Source organism: Mchenga conophoros, linkage group LG3 (assembly GCF_057382185.1).
Source record: "Mchenga conophoros isolate Kocher_MC1m ecotype Shallow Benthic linkage group LG3, M_conophoros_male_GT1.1, whole genome shotgun sequence".
Taxonomy (NCBI): Eukaryota; Metazoa; Chordata; class Actinopteri; order Cichliformes; family Cichlidae; genus Mchenga; species Mchenga conophoros.
This window is the reverse complement of record NC_140528.1, coordinates 75,110,605-75,136,812: the sequence shown is the minus strand read 5'-3', so window position 1 is coordinate 75,136,812 and position 26,208 is coordinate 75,110,605. Positions and strand designations below refer to the sequence as shown.

Sequence of the window (26,208 nt, the reverse complement as noted above, 5' to 3'; positions counted from 1 at the left end):
GCGTGTCTAAAATGCTAAACTGAACAGCTGAAATGTGCAAAACTGTAGCTTTTTTTAAAGCTCGAACAAGTGGAGTCACATGAGATAAAGAACGCATTGAAACCGAACTCAGCATGAAAGTTTGCGCAGTTTGCTTTATGGCCAGAATTTGGGCAAAGTCTTCTCTGGAAACAGACACTGTAAATATGTAAACAGCTTGTTTTGGATATTCCAAAGAGGAAGTGCTGAACCGAATAAAAGAAAATGTTGACTGCATGAAAACAGTGCCGTAATGTGTGTGTGTTGTGCCCTTTCCCCAGCATTTTTTTTTCTCGCAATTGGTTCACTGAGAGTTTAATGAGAAAGACAGAAGCTCACTGCCGCTCTTGTACTTTGTTTTTCTTCCCTCGTTCTGTCTGAAAGAAGAAGGAGTGTTAGAGAAGTTGGGAAATTTACTTTCAATATGTAATCCAATTACTCCAGCAGCAGGTGAGGGAATAAAAAAAGAGGGATAAAGAGGGATGAAGGGGATAAATAGCAGCAGTGGCTGCAAAGAGAACAGCCTGTACCTGTTTGCAAGCCAACCAGACACAACTTGGCTCATCCAAGCCAGCATTCATCATGTCAGCGTTTCTTTTTTTCCCCCCTCCGTCTTTAAATCTCTTTGTTCCGACTGTTTTGTCACCCTCAGCTCAGAAGAAACCCTCACATCTTCCCATCTCGTGTGCCCGCCGTCCTCTTACGGTATCTCTCAGGAGTTAAAATGCACAGCGTGTCTGACACAAACCAGCCACCGTTTTAACTGTCACCAGAGCAACCGGACAACAGAATTAAAGCAGAGATGGAGAAAGGAAGGAAGAAAGTAAGAAAGGACGTCTTTGTGCTTCTCTTACTTTTTTTTTTTTTGAGGCTGGGCTTTAATGGTGTGATTAAGTGGCTGGAAACCGACAGAAACAACAAAAACAGAGCGTGGCAGCAGGAGAGAAGCGGAGGATGAGGTCAGACTGCGTCGCTGTCCTGTTTTGGTCCAGAACAGAAAAGTCTTTTAAGCGTCTGATTGGCTCCTGGCAGGACAAGGAGAGCGGGGTGGTAATCGAGAAACTTGTTTAAAGAAGTGACTTTGAAGAAATCGTTTAAATTTGTAGAGCCACTTTTATTATTAGTTATATTTACAGAGAGCACAGCTTTTTTGGACACATACACACACATACTTATTACACTGCGGAGGACTGATTAGTTTCATATTTAGTTTGTGAAAACACAGAAATATACAGGATTTTACCAAATGTTAAACTTGTGCAGGAAGTTGTGATTTAACGGCCACAAGATTGTTTCTGATTCTGAAGCCGTCTTAACAGTTCCACTTTTCAGGCTTCACTAAATCAGCTGCTTTTTTTTGTCCTTTTTTTTTTTTTAAACAGCAGCTCTTCCAGTGCGACCACATCTCATATTAGTGTCCTGGCCTGAAAAAATTCATCTTCCCACTTTGGTGAGATTTGAGAGAATATATCAGCCCGGAAAACACAAACAGAAAATGACTGGTTCCTTTTGGTGTGTCCCTCGTCTCACTGTCAAACAATGACTTGTGTCCGTCACGCATTTCAGAGAAACGGAGAAAGCAGCAGTGCAAAAAAACATGTTCTTCGGTCACTTCGCAGCCACAGCGGATGAGAAAAGAAGAGCCAAGCCACTCTCCCAGCGTCTTCAAGTCAAGCCCGTAAGCAGAGACTCTTGTTGGCACATCCATTCTGGCTTTGACCACACTGTGGCTTGGGTACGCCAATTATGGGTTTGACCAGGCAAACACTCACTCTCTCTTTCTGGAACACACACAAGCGCAGGGTGGCCCTGCTATAGCTGCACAGCATGTTTCAAAAAATACAGCCATGTTGTGGTTTTCTCGTGACTGTGAGCTAATCCGCTGTCTCAAATCATTATTCCAGTCTGCCGCTGGAAGAAATGCGAAATGCACTCAGTCCTTTGGAAAAGCCCGCAGGCGCTGACCAAAAATTTGTCTTTCAGCGTCATCTTACCTCTTTGAAAAAAGCGATTCGTGTCAAATATCTCCCAGGTTGTCATAAATGATATCGGGTGCTCTCAGCCGTGCTTGTTGGTGCTGGCTGTACCACATAGCAGTAGCTGGAGCCTTAGATTTTGATACTTTGCTGTACACCACTTTCCCCCTGTCTCCACTATCACCACCACCCCAAATGTTGTTGTTGTTGTTCACGTTATTGGCGGGACCTCCATGTTTTCCAGGGGGCAGAGGAACTGGCTCCTTACGAGTGAAACCACCCCTGCCTGGCTTGGGAGCGGTAAGGGGCTTGGGGAACCGCGGCGTCGGAGGCTGTGGCGTGCCACGGCCCTGGCCAAACTGGGGAGGGGATTGTCTCTGAGGCTGCTTCCCCTCCTGTCCTGATGGGGTCACCGTCTCCTCTTGTCTCCTCTGGCTGTGAGGCTCCGCGTGAGCTTTGTCATAAAAAAGCATTCCTAAGCTAGCGGGTATGCTTCCTTTTGCACGACCCTCTGGTTCGTCATATATGTGCTCCTGGGAAGAGGCGGGAGGTGACGGAGCTCCTTCTGCGTTACCTCCCGGGGGTCGCCTGCTATTGTTCACCGCCCGTCCTCCCCCTCGTCCTTTCCCTACACCCCCGTTTAGACTCAGTGCGTTCAGATCCATAGTGATCTGATCGTACACATGCGAGTACAGATCTGGGTGCTTCCTGTGGTTACTGCCTGACGGGTGATCCCCTTGGACGCCCGCTCCCACGGAATCGTCGCCTACTGGTCGTTGGCGTGGAGTGGGCACTGGAGCGGTGGCTGTGGATGGGCTGCTGGTTTGGTTCTGAGCCTTGATGCTGTCCACCGGGTCAGAATAGAGACAATCAGCGATTTGCAGAGGCAAACGGACTGAATCAGCTGGTTCAGAATAAAGGCCTGCGCTTTCATCAGATAAGGACACACCTTTGCCCACATGTCCTTTGGGAGACCGCGGAGGTGTCCCTGCACCTCCCAACATCCCTGGAGGCTCTGGTAAACTCCTCCCTTTAAGTCCCGTTCCACCTCCTTGCACCCGTCCTCCGTCTCCTCCGTCTCTCTTTCCGAGCACGCCGTCAGCCGAGCCTGGTTTGCTCCCGCCCGAATCCCCGTCGGCCTCGCGACTGCTGCAGCTGCTGCTGTCGCCGCTTCCCGTCGCCATGCTGGCAGAAGTGGTATTGCGGAGATGTTGAAGCGATGCTGAGCAGTCTGATTCAGAGTTCAAAGGGCTGCTGAGGCGGCGCTCTTCAGCTAGAGCTTTCTGTGACTGGATCGCCTGGTCGACCAGTATGAAGATCTCGTTCCCTTGTTTGGTCTCAAAGGTGAAGGTGCCAGGGCCTGAGTCGCACCGTCGGCCCGCCTCGAATGAAAACATGACCTGGAAAAAGAAGAGAAAAAAAAAAAGGTTAATTGGGTTTCATCCAAAATTTAGAGTTAAGTGTGTCTGTTACAGAAGGGATTGAACAAATTTCAAAATGAAACAGAAGCAACAGAAGCTAGTCGCACAAGTCCCAGCACTTCCTTTTTCCAGTGAACTTCGCTTCATTTTCAAGTTTTCTGATTAGATCTGAATAATAAATTTACTTCCAAATTCTAACTGAGGCAGAAAGTTGAAAGTCATTATCTGTTTCCCTTCCAACCTGCACCAGCGATGGCATCAATACTTAAACATAAACATCATGAGTAGACAAACTAAACAGCCTCTTTTAAAGGTCATCTGCTAATTTTAAGTCCTGATCTTGAGCTTTAAAGCATCTAAGTGACACAAAACAACCACAGAGAGTCGGACCTTAAATATATTTAGTAACGCTGAGGCTCAAACCACATATATACGCGCTGTCATTGTTTTCACTTCCTACGTATAATCAGTCGTGCGCCGTGCGTTTAAACTTAGGACAACACACATCCTTTCCAAGTTTGTCAGAGATCAACACGTTTTGATGACCTGAGGAGATTTTAGCCATTTCTCTGTTGCTCTGATCGTTTTTCTGCCTATCAGAGACATATCTCACTCACCCTGTCCCTGCCGTATCTCCTCAGCAGCTTGTAGGGCCACACCAGAACCTGCCTCTTGGTCTTTGGCTCCTTCAAGATCAAAACATCGCTTTCAGCTTTCAGCCAGTAGTTGCCCGCGAGCCCACAACGCTCTGAGGCCTCGGTCCGTTGAATGGTTACCCAGAACTCGTTCACTGCAACAAAATGAGAGCAATTTTTTTCATAAATCTTCTAGAAAATATCTGGCTGGATTAGATTAACCCCTGAGCCCAAAAGACTGGACTGCTTTGTGACTTACCCTCCTCTCTGGAGTAGTAGATGAGGTTCTCGGCCATCTGCAGGTCCTGGGGTCCTCCATTAGAGTCTACAGCACCGCTGGTACTGCTGCCACTTCCGCCCTGTTGGTCACATAAACACAACAGACAACCAGACACTGAATTAGGATACTCACAGCATGTACACATAAACATATGTAAGCTATGTGTTGCCAAGGGTTTCTTCCCTTTTAAAAGGGAGTTTTTTCTTCCTATTGTCGCCAAGTGCTTGGTCATAGTGAGTTGCTTGACTGTCTGGTTTTTCTCGTCTTATTGCAGGGTTTTTACCCAACAATGTAAAGCACCTTGAGGCGGCTATTGTTGTGATTTGGTGCTATATAAATAAAACGGAATTTCATAAAAACACAGCAGACGTGAAGGACCAAGTAAAAAGAGTGAGAAGAGAAAAGAGTAAAGCGTTAGAGAGGCTGAGTGTGCAGTCTTCCTCCTGGAAACTCCCTCTGGCTTCCTTTCTGCAAATATCTGCTACGTTCATGTTTGTGTATATGTGTGTAGGCGCTCACATGGTGCAAGCTGCGGCCTACATAGACACTCCAAGGGCATGTGGGAAAATCTGGAAGACTCACGCACAAACAAAAAGAAAAGTCCACATTGCAGTCGATACTGAATTGCACTAAATCCGCTTTTTCATTAAATTTGTGCAAATATTTGTCGTCACGTTTAGGCTTGTACACTACAGAGCAGAGAAGCTAGGTGCAAAGAAACATATTGTAGATACAACAAGAGATAAAGACATTAAACACACACACAGGAAGCCTTAAAAAACACACACACATCCACCCTGGTATTAGTCACACACTGCAAACTCTGCTTCCTATAGCAAACCGAGCATCAGCCTACGGCGCTGAAAAATAAAGCCGGCGGAGAAGTGCGAAAATCGACAACTTTCTAACGTCCACATGAGGCTGGTTACTAAAGTGAGTCGGTCCCCCATAGGCGCCCATGCTAAAATGACCAAGTTCATTTAAGACAAATGAAACGTTTGAGGCCTGCAACAAAAAGGTGTTGGAGGCTAGGTGACTTCAAAGCCGCTTATAGGAATGACTGAGCTTTTGACTATAACACCTGTATGGTTAGTCAAGTCCAGTATTTTATTTGTATATTACTTAGTACTAATTAGCAGGTGTACAAGTCTTTAAAAACTATAAAAAATACCTGAAATGCAATGTCACACATGGTATCCATCCAATCCTTGGCAACGGCCTTTTCTGCTGAAAACACGTGCATCTTATCGTTTGTTTCCACACAAAACGCTGCCATGTTGTCTTTGGGGCAGCTCTCTGTCAGTGCAGGCAGGATGGAAATGCACTCGGACAAGCGAATGATCTTCTTGTCCAGCTTCCTGGTCTTCTCATTGGACCCGCCTACGGAGCCTCCGCCACCTCCACCTCCACCACCAGGAGCGTCGAAGAACTCGAGGCGGGCGATGCCATTTTGGCTGGCAGGGTAGAGGACGAACCAGTTCTTCTTCCATTTCTGTGGAAGTAACGAGAAAAATCATTAAACATTATTGTAGCTAAAACCGAGAGAAGCGTTTTAGCACCTTTCACCTGCTTATTTGCAGTGACAAAGAGGGAAGCTGCAGAGTACCCTCTGATAGAGTATGTCACAAAAAACTTGGTTGAAGGGTGTTTCTCACTTTTTTTTAATTTTCATTTACTGATGGTTATAAATGCTGACACAGAGACTGGGAAATATGGGTCTAAAATACTGACCCACTAATAAATCAGGTCAGCCAAAGAGCTGATTAGGCTGCTGTACACTCTGACCATGCATTTCTTGCATTAGTTGTGAAGACCAAATCAGTAGTAACAGGAAACTTTGACAAATATTGCCATGTGGACAGAAGCATGACTCCAAATGCAAATTGTCATCACTGCAAAACATGTGAGGAGGTTACACATTCTTAGGTTAGGTCATATTTCAAGTACAGGGTGTGTAATATTTACTTTCTTCTGAACATTTCTGTCGTAGTTTTTATTTTTTAAGTTTTACTGACATTGTTCACTTTACAGTACAAGTCTTTAGAAACACAAGTTTGTTCCCACCCCCATTCTCTGCGGCCTGCTGGAGCGGGAGGGCTAGGTGGAGTTGGCCGTCCGACTGCGGTCTGGAGTGTGGGGCCTCCCTGCTGCTACGGAGTCGGGGTGGTCTGCCTCTCCCCACCGCAGGGAAAAGGGTAACACCACCTGGGTCTGGGTGCAGTTCCCCCCTCCAGGAGCAAGGGTACCTAGACCCGGTTTGTAGAGTACGCTTGGGGAGTGTGATCGTGTGTACAGCGTCTCTTTATGTCTGTCTCCACGTTGGTTGAGTGTGGAGTAAGTGCATATGAGAGCATGAGGGTGGGAATGGATGTTTGTGTCTGTGTGTGCCTGTATGTCTGTGTCTATATGTCAGGTTGGGTATCAGACGCCACCTCTCTGGGGACATCTCAGGCCCTGCAAGGTTTGGAGGCCTATCTCCACCCACCACCACTTCCCCTGCCGGTGGCGGACTCCCTCAGGTGTCGGTGCGTTGGTGGTTCTTTGTGTCTGGGGGTGGGCGTCCAGGTACACACCGGCTCACTCCTTGGCGGCCGCTTATCGGGGCCTGGACCCTGGGGCTCGCTCGGGCCCCTTCGGGGGTGGGGTGCCCCCGGCCTCTCGGCCTGGGGCTCGGTCACTCAGGCACAGCTGGCGGCCGGCGGAGCTCACGGGCGCGTCACTGCAACTCCCCCTGGCTTCTGCTCCGCGGCTGCTGAGTGAACCCTCATCTGGGACTCTCCTCGGCTCTTACTGGGACAGTGGTGCGGCTGCCCCTCTGTTGGTCTTCCTTGGTCTCTTGTGTTCTGGGGGCCTCTGAATGTCTGGAGTTTTGATCTCCTCCATACCTGCTTCACACCCTGGAGGACGGGGCTGTGGCCCCCCCACACTCCCTAGCAGATCATTACATGGAGAAACCTTTGGAATACAAGCGCGCTGATCCACACAGGTATGCACACGGGTGTTCACTGCTCGTAGACCCAAATTACACCTTTCTTGGCTGCTACTTCGAAGCACATCTGTCCTGCGTGCTGCACAACAACATTGAATATTTAGTATTTACTGCTGTTTACACTTAGCTAGATTAATGCGATGGTGTTGTGTTTAGTATGTTGCTTTGTTTTTTTTGTCTTTTTTTGCTTGTTTTCTATTCTTCTCTCAACAGGTGATCCAGGAGATTTTTATTTTTTTTCTCCCCCCCTTTTCTCACTGTCCCTCTCCCCTTCTGTTTTTCCTTTCCTTCCTCTTTCTTTCTCCCTTTCCTATCTCTCACTCATGTCTGTCCCGTCTGTAACATCTGAAAATAAAATATAATAAATAATAAAAACAAAGATCGACCAAATGGACCAATACGGCAATGCCACGAAGATCCATTTGGCAAAGTAAATCCATTGGGTATCCTTGTTGGTCTTCAGACAACAATTCTGATGGCTAAAGAACCAAATGGGACAGGCGAAAAAAAGAAAAGAAACACAAGTTTGTTTTTCATGTAGCGATCAGACAAGTAGGCTGAGTTTAAACTAAATCTGAAAGCTGCCTAAGTGGGTGGGACAGGCTGAAAGGATAGAAAAAGGTGAATTTGAATTGAAACACAAGATATGATTTCATTATGCTGTTAATGTCTGTCGAACGAGCTAAAAGTGTGTGGTTTGATCTGATAGCAGTAGAGGGGAACGCAAAATTGTCCACAAATGATTAAAAACTGATGAAGAGTAAAGTTAAGGTTCAGAAATTCTGAGTCAAAATGAGATTTCCAGGCTGTTCTGTTACTCTACCGCTCTGCTGTCTGAGGCTTAATGTAGGAGGCATGTGGTGATGACTCCAGTGCAGTTTAACTCAAATCTGTTGCACAAGCCATTGTTTCCTTTACATTCAATCAGCAGCAGTTGCAGACCTCAGCATTAGTCATCATTGCTCATACAGAAAAATTATCTTAAAAGCATTTACTCATCTTGAGTTTACACATAGATTAATTTAGTATATTAAAATAATTCTATGAGTTTTTGAGGTTTAACAGTTAGTTCATTTTAATCTAACTACTCCAGCGCTGACTGCATCTGTACATCACTTTAGTTTAAAAATTAACTAAAAATATCTCATTGAGGAGGTTTTGGGTTTACGTGTCTTCTGTGTAAAGAAATGTGCCTGCTTTATCTTTTATCTCCCGGGATAAAAAAAATGACCCGGACAAAATTTGGCAACAGGTTTATCATTTCTACCTCGAGGCCAGCGGTGAGGAAGCAACAGCTAACAATGATCTCTTCCTCCACAAACAAGGACAGCAGCAAACAACGTGGCACGCGATCCGACGCTGAACAATGAGAAGCTCGGCAGGTGTAAAAGAGCCCCGGCGTTCACTGCTGAAAATAGACATGAAGACATGTACGGCTGCATGTAGTCAATGCAGTGTAGACTAAAGTAGTGTTTGTCATGAAGCTGATAACTTATTTTATTTAGAAAATTCCTCCAAGCTTTTTACTCTTAAGTCATATGTGGACATTTCTCCTGAAAAAGATGTGTTTCCCCTTCAATCACTCAGCGAGGCCTGACAGCCAGACAGCTGAGTTTGTAACAGGAAGGTCAGGGGTAAAGTCCTTCGACCAGCAGGGAAAATCCAGCGAACAGAAGTAAATGAGAAATATGAATATTACAACGGCAGGAAAGGTTCTACTTCACTGATAAGAAGCGAAAACATTATTTAGTACGTCAGAAAATTAAAGCCCAAAGAACCTGAAAGCTGAGTGGAACAGCAGCCACAGCCCAGTGTGTGACTTTTGACATCGATTTAAAGGGTTAAAGCTTTTTAAAGAAAAGTGGTATTATGACATGATATATACAACTTAACAAAAATACTTTATCACGGCACATTCATTTGTCATGTTGGGAGACACACAAGGGTTAAAACCATTTACAGTGGCTTCATGCCATTCAGCTGTCTTCCATAGAAGTGTGAGAGTGAGTCAACGGGAATTATAACAGGATCCAGAAGCTAAAGAGATTCGAAGGAATTCAGCCAGCTTCTATTTTACTTACACCTGCTTTTCCTACTGACACATTAAAGACCTTTAAAGCTAAATCGCTATAGCTAGTTATTATTTATCGTTTCTCTTTCTAGTCTTCTCATATTCTGAGTGTCTTGACCAAGCAGCAAGTAGGAAAAACATAGTTTCCATTTGCCAAATATGTAATCAGCTCTATTCTGACGATAATTTAGCTTTATTTTGAACTTGTGTGGATTAGCAAACAAAGAAAAGGACTTGTTGGCTTGGACATCTCCTAGCTATCCAAAACCTGCTAAAACAGTTGGTATAGCATATCATATTGTCTTGAAATGAAACCAGTATAGTTTTACATGATATAAGTTTACGTTTATGTAGCATGCACAGATATGTCTGACACTAAGGGTAATAAAGGAGCTACTTTAACTAACTTCAACAAGAAAACTGCTTCAGCTGAAGGCGGAAACAACAAATTGAGGCAAAAAGTCACCATCAAGCACAAACAGGCTACGGAGGCATGCAAGGAGGAGATATAGAGCCAGCTGATGTGTGGGCCGAAGTAATTAACTCAACTGAACATCGCTGGAGCGCTTGCTAGCTGCACTCTATACGACAGGAAAAGCAAACGATGGATGGAAACTCCTGATGTGGTCACAGTGAGGAAAAGGAAGACTTAAATCAGCAGGTTAAAAAACTCGACCCGAGATATTTTTATTTTACTCTACATTTGACTTCTGTTGTGTCACTACTGTTGCTCCCCAACGCTGAAGCTTCTGTTACCTTGTTACAATAGATTCACGCTTTGAATTAGTTAGACAGCAGCTCACACAAGCTGGATGCCGTCCTTCACTTGATTTTGCTGCCTGCAAGCTGGGAACATCAATAAAACACTGTTAAATATTATTTTTCTTTATCGTCAGAAACATTTTAGTAAATTCCATTTAAATATTGTTATTTTATTATATTGTTATCATTTTGACTCTACAGAGCCCAGGCCAGCAGACTAGCCCAGCAGTCAGATTGATGTAAATCATGAAATACTCATTTGCATGTCAGCTAAGAAATTTGTCAACTCCAGCTTGTGGATTCTTTGGGATTCGTTGATTAGACTGTAATAGACAGTCTTTGGATGCTATACTTAAGGAAATGTAGTGGAAATGCTTGTTAGGACCAGTAAAAGCTCTCAAAGCGGTAGGTGCTGCATCTAAATATTTGTATATAACATACTGGCGAAGTACACTTAACTGTAACTGACAAATAAAGGACTAATAGGATAAAGAAGAAGAAATAAAATAGAGCACCTCATGTAAAATGAAGTACTTCCTAACTGTACGTCAGTAAATGCTCTGCCCGTATTTACTGTCAACCATCAGTACTGCCGTACTGAATAAGCCCTAACAGCTTTTTCATTATCATCCGCTGCATGAAAATCATCAACGTGTGACTCAGTATGTAAAGGTGGAATTATGATATTTGCATGATGCTTCAGATACAGCTATAGCAACAGGGTTTGTGTATATCTACAACCTACAGTCTTTCTGAGGTTTCCTGTAAAAGCTGAGCTGGATAACCTCTGAAGGCCTTGAGGTAAATGTGTTCATAATAAATGTCTTAATATCCCTGTCAAATGCAGCCATAAAAGAGGTCCCCGCATTAAATAAGACAGCTTTACCAAAGTCCTTCACGCACACACACCGACACACACTGCAGCCTTTAAAATGAACTGCCAAAACAGACAGGAAATGTGTGGGATTGTCATTACTGAGGATCCTCTTTGCTTCCTTCATCTGAATCCTGGTCTGTGTCAGTGTATATATGTTTGCTTGTGTGTGTGTGTGGGTCTGTGTGAGAATGCCCAACTGTTTGCCGTGGACCATACAAGCGAATGCACACACGCAGACCGCGATCAGCCCTTCTTACAATGTGATGTAATTCAGTGGTATACATGAAAAGGATGTGAGACTTTAAAGCATGTGCGGGTGTGCGACTGTGTGTGCATTATGTCTGTCTGTGAAACAGCTGCTCCATATAAGGCAACCGGCCGTTATCAGCCGCTATTACACAGAGTGGAAATTATGCAAAAGAGATGTATTTGAGCGAAGGAGCGAAACTTCCTCAGTGATGTCCTGTCTGTTTGCAAGAGCTGGAAGAATCGAAGAGAAGCACATGGCCCATACTTCATGACTGACTACCACTTTAGGGTAGTATAAGAAATATAATAATATATAATAATAATAATAATATAATTCTTCTTCTTTCCTTCAGGTAGCTGTGCACTGAACATAATGGTGAAAAAAATAATGAATTTTGCACTTCTTACACATATTCAACTCTTTGTTTGTTTATATGCCACAGATTCCACTGTGTTTCCAGTCAGGATTACAAAACTTTGGGTTTCATTTGCTTGTCCTTCCAACTGTCATTACAATAAGTGTTTGCATACAGACAGATGCTTTCAGGCAGGTAGATATACATTTAACCAGTCTGTCGCTGCGTGAACACGTGATGCTCTTTGTCTGTAATAAACCAGTGTAATAACCCACTCCACCATCCTCTTACTGGCCACAGACAGACCTCAGTGGCACATGCAAGGCCAGTGTGTGTGTGTGTGTGTGTGTGTGTTTCTTTAAGCATAAAAGTTTGTCTGTATCATGCCGTGTGTTGTTGGTAATATGCACTAAAAGGAATCTGGTGGAAAACAGAGGGCTCTCTGTTTATGTGTGACTTTATGTAAAAGGTAGACAAACGAGGAGGACGTTTTATAAGAGAAAAGGAGATGGCCAACTGCTCTGACCACAGGTCTGCTGCCCTAACCTCAGTCCTCTGTGGTGTCTATAAACTCAAGCTTTTCTCAACTGTTTGCAGATTCTCTCGACCCAAAAACCAAACGTGAATCACAATGAGCTCAGATTTGAGTGAAACTAATGTGAGACAATAACATTTGAGCAAACCGCAATAACTGCCAGTTCGGTACGATCTGCTGATTTGACTCAAATTATATTCGCGCTACTACACGGTGAGGCTGGTACCATTGTGCACACGCCGTATGGAAAAACAGCTATGTGTGGAGTGGAGATTTTAAGGGCAATAGTAATGTCTGTGAAATCAGGTAACACAGGTAAGAGGTCGCTCTCAGCGCCAACGCGGTTTTCAACAATGACGTCGTCGCAAAATGTGGAAGTTGAGGTCTAAGTTTAGCCAAATCGACCAGCAGATCCAATAGGAACAGGCACTCTGGCTACCGATTAATCCTCAGAGAAATTTTATGATCATCATTTGGTCTGTAAATGTCAAGAAATATTACAAGCAGTTAAAAAGATCAAACAGAAAATCTAAAGATCCTGGAACCAGTGGATTTGTTGGAATTGCTGCATAAAAAAGGACTTATTATTAACAAATTTCTGGTGACCAGTTAACTCATCATTATCTTAGCATTAACTATCAGATAAAACAACAACTCTCAAATACTTTCACTTCAAACCAACAAGTATTCCCTGGAAAGCTGGAAACATTGGATTTTTTGGTCTGTGCTTCAATCCTTCGCATCAGCGATGACATGTTACTCAAGTCGCTCCTGACAGGGATGGCTACCAGCTTTCATGACAGCTCAACCATCACCAACGTGTGCAAACATGCGAATGAGGTCCTTATTAAGACGCTGAATGTTCAGTTCTGTTTCAGCGAGCACGTGCAGCATCGGCTTTACATTAACAAATGACAAATTCTGCGAAATGTGAAGACTTTCTGAAATCTATGTCTCGGAGGAAGTCTGTCAAATATGATAAATCATTTCCAGCCGCAAGAGTACCGAATTTCTGATGCGCAGAGTCAGGAAGTTAGACTGTTAGTAAACGCTAGCTTGAACTGGCCAAATATGTGCCACATTTGTGCGTGCCTAAATGTTCATACAGTAAACTGTTTAGCTTACTTTTATTACAAAATTAAAAAGCTTTACTGTAATATCGTAGTCCATGACAAAGTTCATTTATATGGTAGTTTTAGTCAAAAGACAAAAAGGGTAGTTCTGTTTTCAAGTATTCGTATTTTTAGGGGTGGTAACAATTCTGAAAACGTCACTGTGCTGTAACACGATACCTGTACAGAAGTATTAATGCTTACTGAAGCATGATGACCTGTTGACTAAAGGCGACAAAGGGGGGGAAAGTGCACCGGAAATAAATCAGTATAATGACGTTGAGCTTTTCTCTGTGTTCTAACCGAGTGATCGGGAGAGTGACAAAAGATTTTAGTTTGGGGGGGTTTTATGCCAAGATATGAACCAAACTCCCTGAAGTACTGTTGTGCCTGTAGATGTTGAATGGGAACGAGGACTTGATAAGAACAGGGAACGATAAGCACAATGACCCTACCCCAACATTAAAATGTACGCAAAGAAATTGCTCCCACTGTCTTCCAGTGTAAAGTGCAGTAAATGTTTTGTAAATTTCTCTAAAATTTACAGAACTAACACTTTAAAATACTCACAGTTACAGAGTTCAGTCCAAACATATCAGGTATTTGTAAAACCAGGAGGACATGAAAGTAAATCATTATGCAAAGAGGGGAAAATATCAAATCTAATGCATCGATGGGGATTTTCAATACTGCCATCATGATCCTTTGTACTATTCTTGCAGACTATTCAAGGAAAACTGCACACCTTCCTGTATGCTACTTCCACAAACTACAAATGATTTGTTGTTTCTTTTCCGAGAAATGTGATGTAGCTACTGAGGTGCTACCTGCAAATACAGACAATCTGACACACAAACCCATTAATCCACCGCGAGGACCTTCAGACATGAATCACTGTTGGATAAATGTAGTTGCCTCCGGGCATGTAATTCCACTTCATTCTGACACACCCCGTCTGTTCAAGTGGCAGCTAGCTCCTGGCTTTAGAGCTGCACCGTCATGCCCACACCTGCACTCTTTAAACTCAAAGCTTTGTGCAGCTCCAGCATGAAAGTGGACTGCAATCTGCAGGTCCAAGATTTATAAATCCAAATAGTTATCTCAAACATGGTTTTCCAATAAACCATATTTACAGTGTACATAAAGGTGCATCACCCCAAATATTTGCCCTGTTTTACACCTCTGCATTGCTCAAATGTGCTTCTGATTGGTTAAAACAGAGCAATATGCCATATTTTGGATCCTATGAATACCGCTGTGACACAGAGTGGCATCAAAGGAAAAGCAGAAATATTTGTCTCGTGGGTAAGTTATAGAAGGATGATGCGCATTCTGGTTATCTTGCGGATGTGGGCTACTTCTGGTAAAGACTTGGCACTGATGATAAAATGAATGAATACCAAACAAAAATCATTGTGTGACCTATTTTGTTTCAACCAGATCAGCAAATGGGGCGCCATCGCAGTGCCATCACAGCATCTACAACACTGGTCAAACAAAAGTGCCCACAGTGGGCCAGATCTGCAGAGTTATCTCTAATTTAATTTTACCCATCACAAGGAGCCAGCCTGTGGAAGCAGCTGTTCTCTGTGAAGACGTTTTTTTCTGAAGTTGACAGAAAAAAACCCTCAGATGATAACAGGGGCTATCAGCATCTTTCAGCTTCAAACAAAATACTTTTGTTTGTTTGTTTGTTTGTTTGTTTCAATCCTTTATCTCTAGCACGTATTTACCATATAGGACAAAAACATTAACAAGTTAATTTAATCAGTGAAATAAACAGCTGATTAGATAATAGCTAAATATAAAATGCGGTCTACGGTCTACTTAATGTTTGACAAGAAGAACAGAGCGAAACAGAAACTTGGGTTGGACGCTGCCACTTCACTCTTAAGTCACATTTTCCGACCATACACGTGGGAACGTCCTACCCTGTCCACTGACAGCTCGAACGATTGCATAATTCACCCACCAAACCTCGCACTAGTTTCAACACTTTCAGATCAGCCAGCATTTTGCTTCCTGTTCTATTCTGCTCAATTTTGATACTTTCTTTATACCCTTCAGGGTACTTCTGGTCTTCGGTCCTCGACACTGTAAAAGACAACGCCTCACTTTTGAAAATGGAAAGATTTAGGTCTGATCACGCTCTATTGAAAACAGCCTATAAAAAGGCATTGAAACTATGTTTTGGGCGTATGAATATGCATTGTGAAGTGTTGATTCCAGGGCAGGAAATGGAGCCAGAATGTTTTGTTGGTCCATGTCATATGACCACAGAGAAACGGAGAGACAAAGACCCTCTTACAAATCTTAAAGAGTAACCCAGCTCCTATGCAGTGGTGCTCTGAGGCCGAGCGCTGACACCAGCATGCACACAAAAACACACAGGTAGCTGTGCTGCTTGTGTGTGGCTGCGAGATGACACAAAGTCTGCATGCTGACAGCGAGTTTAAATGGTGTAAACAGCAAGTACAGACAGCTGAGCTGAAGTGAAAGTAAAGACTGCCGTCTTTGTAGAAAATAGATTTGGTTTCCGACTCTACTTTAATGGTTTAACACACTTTTATCATGAGTTGTTGTGGAAAGTCACATAAAGCTTGTCACTAACACGCACACACAACCAAACTTCCCTTCCTGACAGTACTCGGGGAGCTTGAGTTCACTTTAGTTTCATGTGTTCTTGCATTTAGCCCAGAGATGAATTTGCATGCACACAGATGCACATCACCTTTACTCTAAACCACCACACCAAAAAAAGGCCAGATCACTGAAGGCACAGCCACTGACTTCCTCCTTCTGCAGGTACAGTAGCATTATCTTTGAAGCCACTGGCCTGTAATTGCACCAGTGCTCTGTTTACTTGCCACGAGGTACAAAAAAAAAACCATCTGTCTGGTGGAGGTACAAAGTTAACATCACTTAGTTGTGATTTTTTTAAAATCAAAATATGACAACATAATGCTGTCACGAGCAGTTTTAGTGCCTCTTTCTTCCCCTAAAAGGCTTTATTTGCTTCTCAATAATGAGCAGCAGCTATCCACAAAACTGGCTGAGTATAGAGTGGAGTTTGTGTGGTTGCACGGATCTGTCATTCTTTTTAGTGACCCTGAATAAATTACATGGAATATTATCTGCTGAGATAAGAGAGAGAAGTTATGGCTTGTTTATTACAGGCTCTTATTAAAGTACCACCACTTCGTTTCATTTGCCTGTAATATAACACTGGCTGTGGCTACACGCACTTCCTTTATTTCTGTGAACGCAACATTTTATCAATAAAAGCAGCGTTTTTTCTTTTCTTTTCTATTCCTGGGTCTTACCTTTCCAAACTTTTGGTGTTGCACATAAAGCTGTCCCTCCTTAACGTGGGTGTCCATGCCCCCCAAAAACGCTAAAGCCCGCCGTCCTCCACAAAGATGAAACTGGACTTGAACTTGACAGAAGAAAATCACCTTTTTTTTTTCTTCTTTCACCCCCTCAACAACTTCTCTCTTCTCTCACTTCCGCTCCACAGGCCTTAAACCGTGTTTATCGCGACGCTCGCGCGCATGTAACAGTGTCATGGTGATACTAGAAGAAGAAAAAGTTCCAAACTGTCACCGAGAAGTCCTCACAAACTTAATGTCCAAATGTTGTCGGCTGCTTTGACTATCTGTCGCTTCTCACTCCTCCTGTAGAAATGGACCAATGAAAAGCCGCGCTGATACGACAACGCGTCACTTCCGGGTATCGGTTTCACAATAAAAGCGCTGAATAATGTCTTTTGACTTCATGCGTATGGTTGCAAAAACCACAAGAGAAGTTTGCTGTAGTTGTGTGTAGCTTCTCCAGCGGGTGGAAAATGTTCCAAAGATATTTAGATAATTAAATATAGACAATTTATGTTGGTGGTGGGGGGAATTTTTTGTATTTGTTTTTTTTGTATTTGTTTGTTTTTGCACTTAAAAGTGTGGAAATTGTTTGAGAACAGCCTGCTGAACCCAGTTGTGTCCTTATCAGCTCCCCCCACTGCATTGCATCAAATATTTGTTGAATACTTCATTAGAAGTGTAAATGATTATTGTTTTTAAATTAAAACAGTTTTATTTTAGTATACACACGGCAAAGTAAAACAAACGAGCTGAACTCCTATGACAGTAGGCTTTACTGAAAATCTTGCTGTCATATCAGTTCACAATGTGCTTTATGTTGATCGTGAATTTGAAACCGACGAGTCTCCGGAATGGGGAAATGTTTATTCTAGGATCCTCTAAAAGTGATATCCACCAGCCCCCCAAAAAAGAAACTCTAGTCAGGAAATTTCACTTCTCAATTTATGAGCTTTCTCTGTAAAACATGGAAGATCAACATTACCCATGAAGAATCATTATTCATGGAAGTGTGAAAAACACGGGGAATATTTATACATGCTTTCTTACTTGGGGGAAAAAATGAGTTTTACTGTTAAACTGAGTTTTTTCGCCCGTAGCGCACGTTTATTTTGAAATAATAAGTAACAACCGGTATTGTATTAAATGCGTTATACTTGTCGCAACTCACTCCCTTCATCTGAAGGAGTGAGCAGCGTGGTACGCGCACGGAGCCGCTCATCTCCTTCTCTCCTCCCACCTCCTCAACCTTGTGTAACATGTGTGATAGAAAGCTTTAGTGGCTCATTAAAAATATGATGAACTCATATGGTGATTGATTAGTTTGGGATGAGTATTTTTGGCAATTACACAAATTTGGGTTTTGGTTCAAAATTAAATCCCATAAAAAGTTCATAAATACATTTACAAGCGACTGTTACTGTTCATTTCAAACCACCCAGCTTTCTGAGAGCTCAAGATTAGCACTTAAAATACTTAAATTACATAAACATCACAGGAATTGTGAGTGATGCAGGCTATGCTGGCAGGAGAAGCTGGCCCCCAAAATTAATGCTTTGCAGATGCCTCCTGCTGGCTTGCAGCGCCCCAGTTTTCAGCCAAATGGCGCTAAATCGCTCAATCGTGATGTTTAAACTATGACTCAGACGCAAAATGGGTTTTTTTGCTGGCTCGTGTTCCTTCACAGGTCAAAAAAAAACCCTGTACTCCTGCATTGCATCTTATTATTTAAACTTCAGCAGACTGCCTCACATGCTGGCGGAGTGCATATTTTCTTTATGCACTCATTACAGAGGCATGATGCCACTATCAGGCCAATGCAGCTTCTCTCTAATAGTACCGTCCTGTAAGTTATTGCAGGATGCAAACACTCGCGTGTAACTGTTAAAGGGAGATAAGAGCTGTTGCTAAATGTTATTTTTAACGTCTCTGTAGGGAATCTAATTGTAGCGTACATCACGTGTTTGTTCGTGTTCTACCTGATATTGTTTTCGCATCTGTCTCCTTGAAGGCCCCTGGTTTGTTTCATGATTGTAGCCCTAGGCTGCTGCTGAATTTCTCAAATAGAAAGACATTGCTGCCATCTACTGGTCATTAGTCATAATTACAGGTTGGAGGGCGTTCACCCTCTGCTCTCGCGATATCTGCGCAGTTGCCCGGACCAAAACAGGAATTGAGACATGGAGCGAGTGTTCGGCGGAGTTGAGGGGTGAGAATCAATTAAAATAAGCAGTAAAACTCTTCTAAGTTTATTGTGATGAAGTGTCACGTAAGGCTTGTGTGTATTACAGGCATTTATTCAAGTTTTTAGGTCAATTAGAAAGTGAAGAGTTTTCTTAACGGCTGTGCGCGAGTATGTGTGTCTCGTGATCACTTCTCTTTTGTGGGCTGTTTCTGTCAGTTAAAATGTCATCATTTATTTTTTTTAAAAGTATGCTATAAATACGTATTTGTCTAAATGAGGTTTGTGGGGCCTTTTTTGTGGATCTATTTAAATTGTGTGTGTGTTTCTATCAGGGAAGATGCATACAATGGTCTTGTATAGTGATGTCTAGTTGCTTTGGTGGTTAGCAGCTCCGTTCATGTATTTGTCAATTCCTTATTAGGGGAGGAACGCACTCCAAAGCAGTGTTGTTGTCAGGGGATGGGAAGGTGTTGGCAGAGACGGCGGGACCATCCACCAACCACTGGGTGAGCGGAAGTGCTGATGGAGGCAGGTGGAGAAATTTGGAAAGGGGAAAGAGGGGGCAGATGGTGGCCGGATGAGGGGTTTGCACATTAAATAGACTGTCTTTATACTTGTCTTCTGAGTGAATACATTGTTACATTGTGTTATACTGTAGCAAGTTCCATTTATTTTGCAACACTTTTTGTCTCTCACAGCTGGTCGGCGTGGACAAGTGTATCTCAACCATCGACGACATGGTCCAAAGAGCCAAGGTCGAGGCGGGGCTGGATCCAGGCACGCCGTTATACTCCCTGGTCAGTCTGGCTGTGTGCCGGTGCAGGTTGCTGATTGAAATAATGTGAGCCCTAACATCTGATTTGTGTGCATCTGCGTACGCAGGGCATGTCTCTGAGCGGAGGCGAGCAGAAGGATGCCATCGACAGACTCATCGCTCTCATGAAGGAGCGGTTCCCCAGCCTCAGCGAACGTTACTTCATCACCACAGACGCCATCGGTGCCATGGCCACGGCCAGCAATCGAGGTAAGCTGCCATTTTCTGTTCTCGCTTCATACAGCAGCCAGTCCTCAGCAGGAAGACAGAGCTGCCCCAACCATAAATGTGTTCATGTAACAAACACAATGACACTGTCCTACGGTATGATTGTTAAATATTTGACATAACTTGTGTTTAAGAGCTGCTCTTAGCCTAAAATGTTACAGCAGGTCGCAGTTTAATACTTTACTGTTTTAGGTGTGGCTCTATGTATCATCTTTACTGTCTGACCCTGAGCTTTATGGCTTGATGGTATCAGCATATCAGCGTTATCATCAAGATCTTTGTCTTCAGGGGGCATAGTCCTGATATCAGGGACCGGATCAAACTGCAAACTAGTCAATCCTGATGGCTCGCAGATCGGCTGTGGGGGCTGGGGTCACATGATGGGCGATGAGGGATCAGGTAACTATGTCGGAATATGTGAATTATTCATATCTTTATAGATCAGACTGAGCTATCTGTCCATCTTCCCAGCCTTCTGGATAGCTCACCTGGCTGTGAAGACGGTGTTCGACGGCAAAGACAAACTGGTCGCTCCTCCTCACGACACCACGCATGTTAGAAAAGCCATGGAGGAGTACTTCCAGGTCAGAGTCCCAAAAGTTCGGAGAGATGTGTCGACATACACAGCGATACCGTCTAATGGGTAAAACTCTGTTTATCGTAGGTGTCAGATCTGATGGGCATGCTGCCACATCTCTACAGAAACTTCCAGAAGTCTCATTTTGCAGGGTTCTGCAAGAAGGTGGCTGAAGGTAGGAGGGTGTAACTCCCTGGTCTGCTTTGAAATGTGAAAGATTAAGCGGTAAGGTAGAAGTCAGACTTTGTGTGTGTGTGTGTGTTAAAGGTGCCGAGGCAGGGGACGCTCTCTGTCGTCATGTGTTTGCTGAAGCTGGACGAGTCCTGGCAAAACATGTAGAAGCAGTCTTACCTGCAGCGCAGGAGGTAACACACCCACACAGTCACGTGCTGTCACCTGTTTGTGATCACGTTTCTCTGAGTCGCGTCTTCTTTTATTTTCCTGACAGCCACTATTGAGCGGCGACCTCGGCCTGCCAATCCTGTGTGTGGGCTCGGTGTGGAAGAGCTGGGAGCTCCTGAAGCCAGGTCAGTGTCTCCATGGACCCTCATCATGAAACCCTTCAACTTATCCACTTCCTCTGCCTGAGTAGCTTCTATCCTGAAGAAGTCTGAGATTCTCCGTCTCTCCCCAGGTTTCACTGAAGTCTTGGATAAACTGGCATCATCTGACAAGCACAAGGGTCATTTCTGCAGCTACAGCCTTCTGATTTTGCAGCGGTCCTCGGCGCTCGGTGGCGCCGGCCTCGGAGCGCAGCATTCAGGTGCTACCATAGCCATGGATTATGCCGCCAATGCCAAAGTCTTCTATCAACACACCTTCAGCAGCAGCGCATGAGAATGAGTTGCAGGAAGACTTGCCGGCCAGTTTTTTAATTTTTAACGTGATTGTTTTGCACTTGATTTTGACACTAAAGAGTCAGATCTCAGTATGCTCATGTTAATTTTATCGTACTGTGCAAAGACTTTTTAATGCTCGTTTGCATTTGTGATTTATAATAAAAATGAGGTTGAATTTATAGAAGATCTTTGCATTGTTGTGGATCATTTTAGACTGATTGATGTGGGCTTTCCTTCATCGTGTTTACCTAAATTTCATCTAGTTTAGTGTCACATTTAGAACACTGAGGCAGGTCACACTTAGAGGCAAACAGCCACACTCACATTCTCACCTACAGCCAATCTAGCATCAACCAACAGCCCAACGGTGTCTTTGGAAGAGAATCTGACTACCCAAGAGAACCCATGCAGACACTGGGAGACCATGCAAGCTCCGCAGAGAGGCCTCTGCACTCTGCACTTCGATGCCAGTGTGTAATTTGAAACTGTTACTATAAACCCAAAACTGAAACTACCACAATGAAAGTGGAACAGGCCAACAAATAACAAACATTTTTTGTGACAGTGCAGATGCAAAACAGCAACCTAGAAGATTTTTTAATATAAAGGTGGAGCATTCCACTTTTTAGGGAGCCGTAGATTTGATCACCTTAACCAGCTCCAACTGCATTTCAACTCCTGAGGACAAATATGTAGCAATAGAAGAAGAAAAGTAAAAAAAAAAAAAAAAAGTACCTAAAACATGACAATAAGTATTAAAAAAAATCATTTCTTACAGTCACATACATTCACATTTGAGCCCCTGAAGCAGGGAGCTGTTTGTACCAATTGGCTGTAATTCCACAGTAGAATTCAGTGGAATAAACAAATTCAATTAAAAACATTTGGCTTTCACTCAGAGACACGCTGGACAGTCTCTAGTCTTCAGTTTGGCTTTAATACAGCGATGAAGCACTAAGATTACTCGAGGAGGAACCAAAAAAACCATCAAGCATGCTTACATTGGAGCACCGGAAGGTAAATATGTAGCTTGATGGGGAGTTGGAGTGCAGCAGCAACATGTTGTTGTTCAACTGAAATTCACAGGTTTAAAAAGTCCAACAGAAAAGGAGAATTAAACTAAAACTTTTATTTCAATTTGAAATAAGATCCGATCTTAATTGTCTAACCTAACAGTGGGAAACAACAGACAAACAAATTGTTATTTTTCTTTTAAATAATGTGGCAAGACCCCACCAAGGCTTTGTCCTTGTTTTTTAATTCATAACATTGAGAAACGCGTATTGAAATCCTCACTTGCAGTCCTGTTATTTGGCCACCAGGGGGCAGCACAAACAAGCTGTGAAAACAAAACAAGCTGGCATAAGGTCTATGAGATATATAAGCACAACTACAATTATTATCTTTATCTTTTGGCGAATTTGGAGTGTTGCATCCAGAGTTATGATTTAAAACAAACGATAAAAATCAGCATCTACCTACATTAGTGCATCAGTGGTTATCAGTGCAATACTATAAAAATACCACATCAAGTTCAGGACATCATGGTGATGTAAGTAAATATGAAGCGTGCATACTGTGGCTGAACAAGCTCTTGTTTCTGTCAGGATGTCAGGTTTGTTCACATTATACACTCAGACTGACTATCACAACAAGCTAAACTCCTATTTAAACCCCCCAAAATGCCCGTTTGTGTTTTGTTTTGTTTTTTTTCCCCTGACCAGACTCATGGTTTCAACAGTGCAGGGAGATTTCTCACCACTTACAAGAAGGACTATGGACCCGTCAGGGAGCGCTACCCACATCTGAACTCCAGAGATGAGGTGAGTGAGCTCCTTTATTACAGGTTGGATGAATTTGTGCACGTATGAAGACACGACAGGTCCATTTTATTTTGTTTGTTGTTTTGAAAGAATAACCTTGAAGCCACGTGGGCCGGCTGTTGGTTTTAAAACTCCTTCCATTAGCAGTAGCACCACCACAGGCCCTCACATGCTGTGCTTTGTCCCCCAGCCTCCTCCTTCTTCTGCCTTCATGTCTTCATTTGGCATCCTCACACCTTCCGTTTCCGTGGCAAATCAGGGCGTTGGCTCCGCCCTGGCGGTACACTGGATGCAGGAGTTGCCAGGGGGACAGAGCTCTTCCTTGGTCAAGAGGATGAAAGTCAGCAGCGCGGTGTTTGTGATGGATGTGGTGGAAAAGGTAAGGACTGTTTGTGTGTTTCTCTCTGAAGCAGGCATGCATACTCAACATGTAGCCGGCAGGTGTAGAGACACTCAGCTTTCTTCTGTTGGCAGCAAACATGTTGCAGCAGCAGGAGGCAAACGATACCAAGACTGAGATTGTCTACAAGGGAGGTTAGATTGCTTCTTTTTTGTTGTTGTTTGATTTGATTCGTGTGGTGTTTGTGTGCTTGAGCTCCAGGTAACAAACCTGTCAAACCAAAGCCTTTGTTGTTCTGGTTTCTAAAATAGCACTCGTGTTCGTGTTTCGTAGAGTTTTCAAACTGCAGCCGAATCCGTGGCTGAATGTAGTGAAACCCACTTTTCGCTGTTTGTGCACATTCAGGTGTGGTTGTGCTGTCTTCCACCGATGGTCCGTCCAGCTGTAATGATTTTCTAAGAAATCTACTGAGAGAAAGTGGACTGCAGCACCTGCTCAGCCCTCCTCAAGGCTGGTCTGCTGTTGACACAAACAAAGGTAGAACAGATTTTTATGACCATAAATCAGGGATGTGAAACTCACCTTGATCTTATGTGTGCCAGGCCAGTCAAACTGCGCTTTGTGTCAGTGTACAGAAGCTTAACTACACATTTAATCTCTGAGGTTTCGATATAAGTAAAGAAGTGCAATTTCAACTTCATGCCCCCGTTTTTTGAAGTGATAAAGAATTTCTTGTGTAGCAAATGAGAGAAATTTGTAACCACGACTTTTTAGGCTCAAATTGTAACTATTAAATGTGCAAAATTACAGAAATCTATTTCTGTATCTGTAGCAAAAGCTCGAAAATGCATGAAAATACAGTTAAAAGTCCAAAACTTATGTTCTCCTCTACATTTTCCAAAGCCATCCAGTGGGCCGAACTGGAGTATTTGCCGGCCCGATTCAGGCTCCCGTGCCTTATATTTAAGTCATTTAATATGGACCATGGGCTAGATGCTTTTAGGAAAGCTTGTGAGTATAACCCACTTAGTTTGTGGGCTTAAGTGTACAAGCAAAATTCAATTAAAAAAAAAAAATTAGCCTACTAGGTTATTTTCCATCACCACTACTAATGATCATTCTTTATGCTACGATGGACTTGATGTAACCTCTCAGTTCATCTACTGTGTGAAACAGGAAGGTTTATCTCCCTTCACCCTTGCTTTTAGCCAGCTTTCTTCTAATTGGCTGCCCCTCCCAAACAGGTCATTTGGCTGAGACGACCAAATCAGGGCTATATGACACCATGCACACCCAAGGGTAAAAAAAAACCTGTTTAAAATAGTATTTTAAACCAGTCTAAAACCAGAGATTTACATATATGCTATTATAGTTAGACTGGTAAACGATATATATGCAGACAATAAGACAAAATCGAAGTACATTGTTGTTACTGTTGTTGAGTCATGGTGTGAAATATAGTCTCTAAATTGCAGAGGAAGCTGTATTTGAATGAATGTGCTTTGAAACTTCCCATTTAGATGACCAGCACTGGGATAAGAGTGCCTTCTTGTGGGGTTTGAGCGCCTCCTCCCTCCAGAACTCTTTAGGTCAGGGCAGCCGGTGAGGCACAGACACAAATTCCACCTTTTCATCGTGTCCTCTCACGCTGTCTGTGCTATTTTCAGACACTTTCTCCCCTTTCTTCTTACTCCCAGCTGTGCAAGGGGACCTGAGTGCTTTGAGCTGAAAACCATCTGTCAGAGCAGCGCCCTGCCTCAGGCCCACGTACAGCCAGCAACTTACTGCACAGAGACTAGGAGGAAGCTGCCGCAAACAAGAGTACCAGTTCAACTATGGCCCTAAGATACAGAGTGGCCAAAGGAAGCTCTGTGTGAGTAGCCTGACACTTGCAGGCTTTTGCCCTGTGCTTATTCTGTTTATGTTCTCATGTCTGTCCCTTTATCTTGTGTATTTCCACCTAGACTCAGCAGGATGCCTTCTCTGATCGCCCACCTTGTCACTGGTCTACAGTCTGAATCTTGACTCAATACAGATCATTCAGAAAAAAATGTATTTTTTGTATTTTGATTTAGACTTAAAGTGCAGCATGTTAGTATGAAATGTTGTAGAGCTGCTTTGTCCAAACACCTCCGCAGAAAAGGGAGATAGCGGTCATGGCTTTTGTGCGTGAGTCTCGGTTATCTCGCCGAGGTCACAAAAGCTGAGTCGCAACGTAGCAGTAAACCATCTGCTGGCAGGAAGACGGTGAGCTGTGAACTTGCTGGCATCCTCGTGCTGGGCAGAGGCTTACGTGTCCACACAGCTGTGGTGGATGATTTACTTAGTTTTTGGGGGTTTTTTTTAAGTTAAATAAATGTTAACAAATGCCACAAAAATTCGAACCATCATTCCCCATGCTAACTTCAGTGTCTCTGCTGAGATGAATAAGATTTAATGATTCTGATTGGAGCTCCTGGGGTTCCTAAGGCAACCATTCCCAACTGAAAGAAACCTGAAAACCTGTGGCCCACCTGTAGAGCTGGAAGGCTGCTCAGCATCACAGTAATATCATTTCATGAGTAAATTATCGTAGCAATATTGTGGGGTGTCTAGTGATTCCCATCTCTGCTGTGTGAGCGTGTAAAAATGGACAGTTGTGAAGAAAATAGCTCCTTTCACTGGTCGCACTTTATTAAAGCAGAGGGGCTTCAAGTGGTCTGGAGAGGAGGATTTGTTAGGTTAGGTTAGGTGAAGTGCAAAACTAGCTG

The 26,208-nt window shown here is 43.4% G+C and overlaps 3 protein-coding genes across 4 annotated transcripts; 2 read left to right on the top strand and 1 right to left on the bottom strand.

Moving 5' to 3' along the window:
- Positions 1–1,111: 1,111 nt before the first annotated feature.
- dok1b (docking protein 1b) lies at positions 1,112–16,960 on the bottom strand. The gene is made up of 5 exons (XM_085267251.1): positions 16,605–16,960; positions 5,502–5,822; positions 4,310–4,409; positions 4,033–4,205; positions 1,112–3,394 (listed from the first exon to the last, which is right to left on the bottom strand). Exons 1-5 carry the CDS (start codon positions 16,659–16,661, stop codon positions 2,036–2,038), a joined length of 2,010 nt encoding a protein of 669 aa, XP_085123377.1. The 5' UTR covers positions 16,662–16,960; the 3' UTR covers positions 1,112–2,035.
- A 1,764-nt stretch (positions 16,961–18,724) lies between these two features.
- On the top strand, positions 18,725–21,479 carry nagk (N-acetylglucosamine kinase). 2 transcript variants are annotated; one of them, XM_085267249.1, is made up of 10 exons: positions 18,725–18,861; positions 19,259–19,343; positions 19,536–19,634; positions 19,720–19,861; positions 20,168–20,278; positions 20,351–20,463; positions 20,544–20,631; positions 20,724–20,821; positions 20,905–20,983; positions 21,091–21,479. In XM_085267249.1, the coding sequence occupies exons 1-10, from the start codon at positions 18,833–18,835 to the stop codon at positions 21,291–21,293; spliced, it is 1,047 nt and encodes a 348-aa protein (XP_085123375.1). In that variant the 5' UTR covers positions 18,725–18,832; the 3' UTR covers positions 21,294–21,479. The 2 variants fall into 2 exon arrangements, with proteins under 2 accessions (XP_085123375.1, XP_085123376.1); XM_085267250.1 differs by lacking the exon at positions 18,725–18,861 and having other exon boundaries at positions 19,259–19,365.
- A 110-nt stretch (positions 21,480–21,589) lies between these two features.
- On the top strand, positions 21,590–25,606 carry LOC146580479 (uncharacterized). Its single transcript, XM_085268060.1, has 8 exons — positions 21,590–22,312; positions 23,020–23,118; positions 23,309–23,497; positions 23,553–23,652; positions 23,864–23,995; positions 24,979–25,060; positions 25,156–25,331; positions 25,423–25,606. Exons 1-7 carry the CDS (start codon positions 22,289–22,291, stop codon positions 25,301–25,303), a joined length of 774 nt encoding a protein of 257 aa, XP_085124186.1. The 5' UTR covers positions 21,590–22,288; the 3' UTR covers positions 25,304–25,331; positions 25,423–25,606.
- The last annotated feature ends 602 nt before the right edge of the window (positions 25,607–26,208 follow it).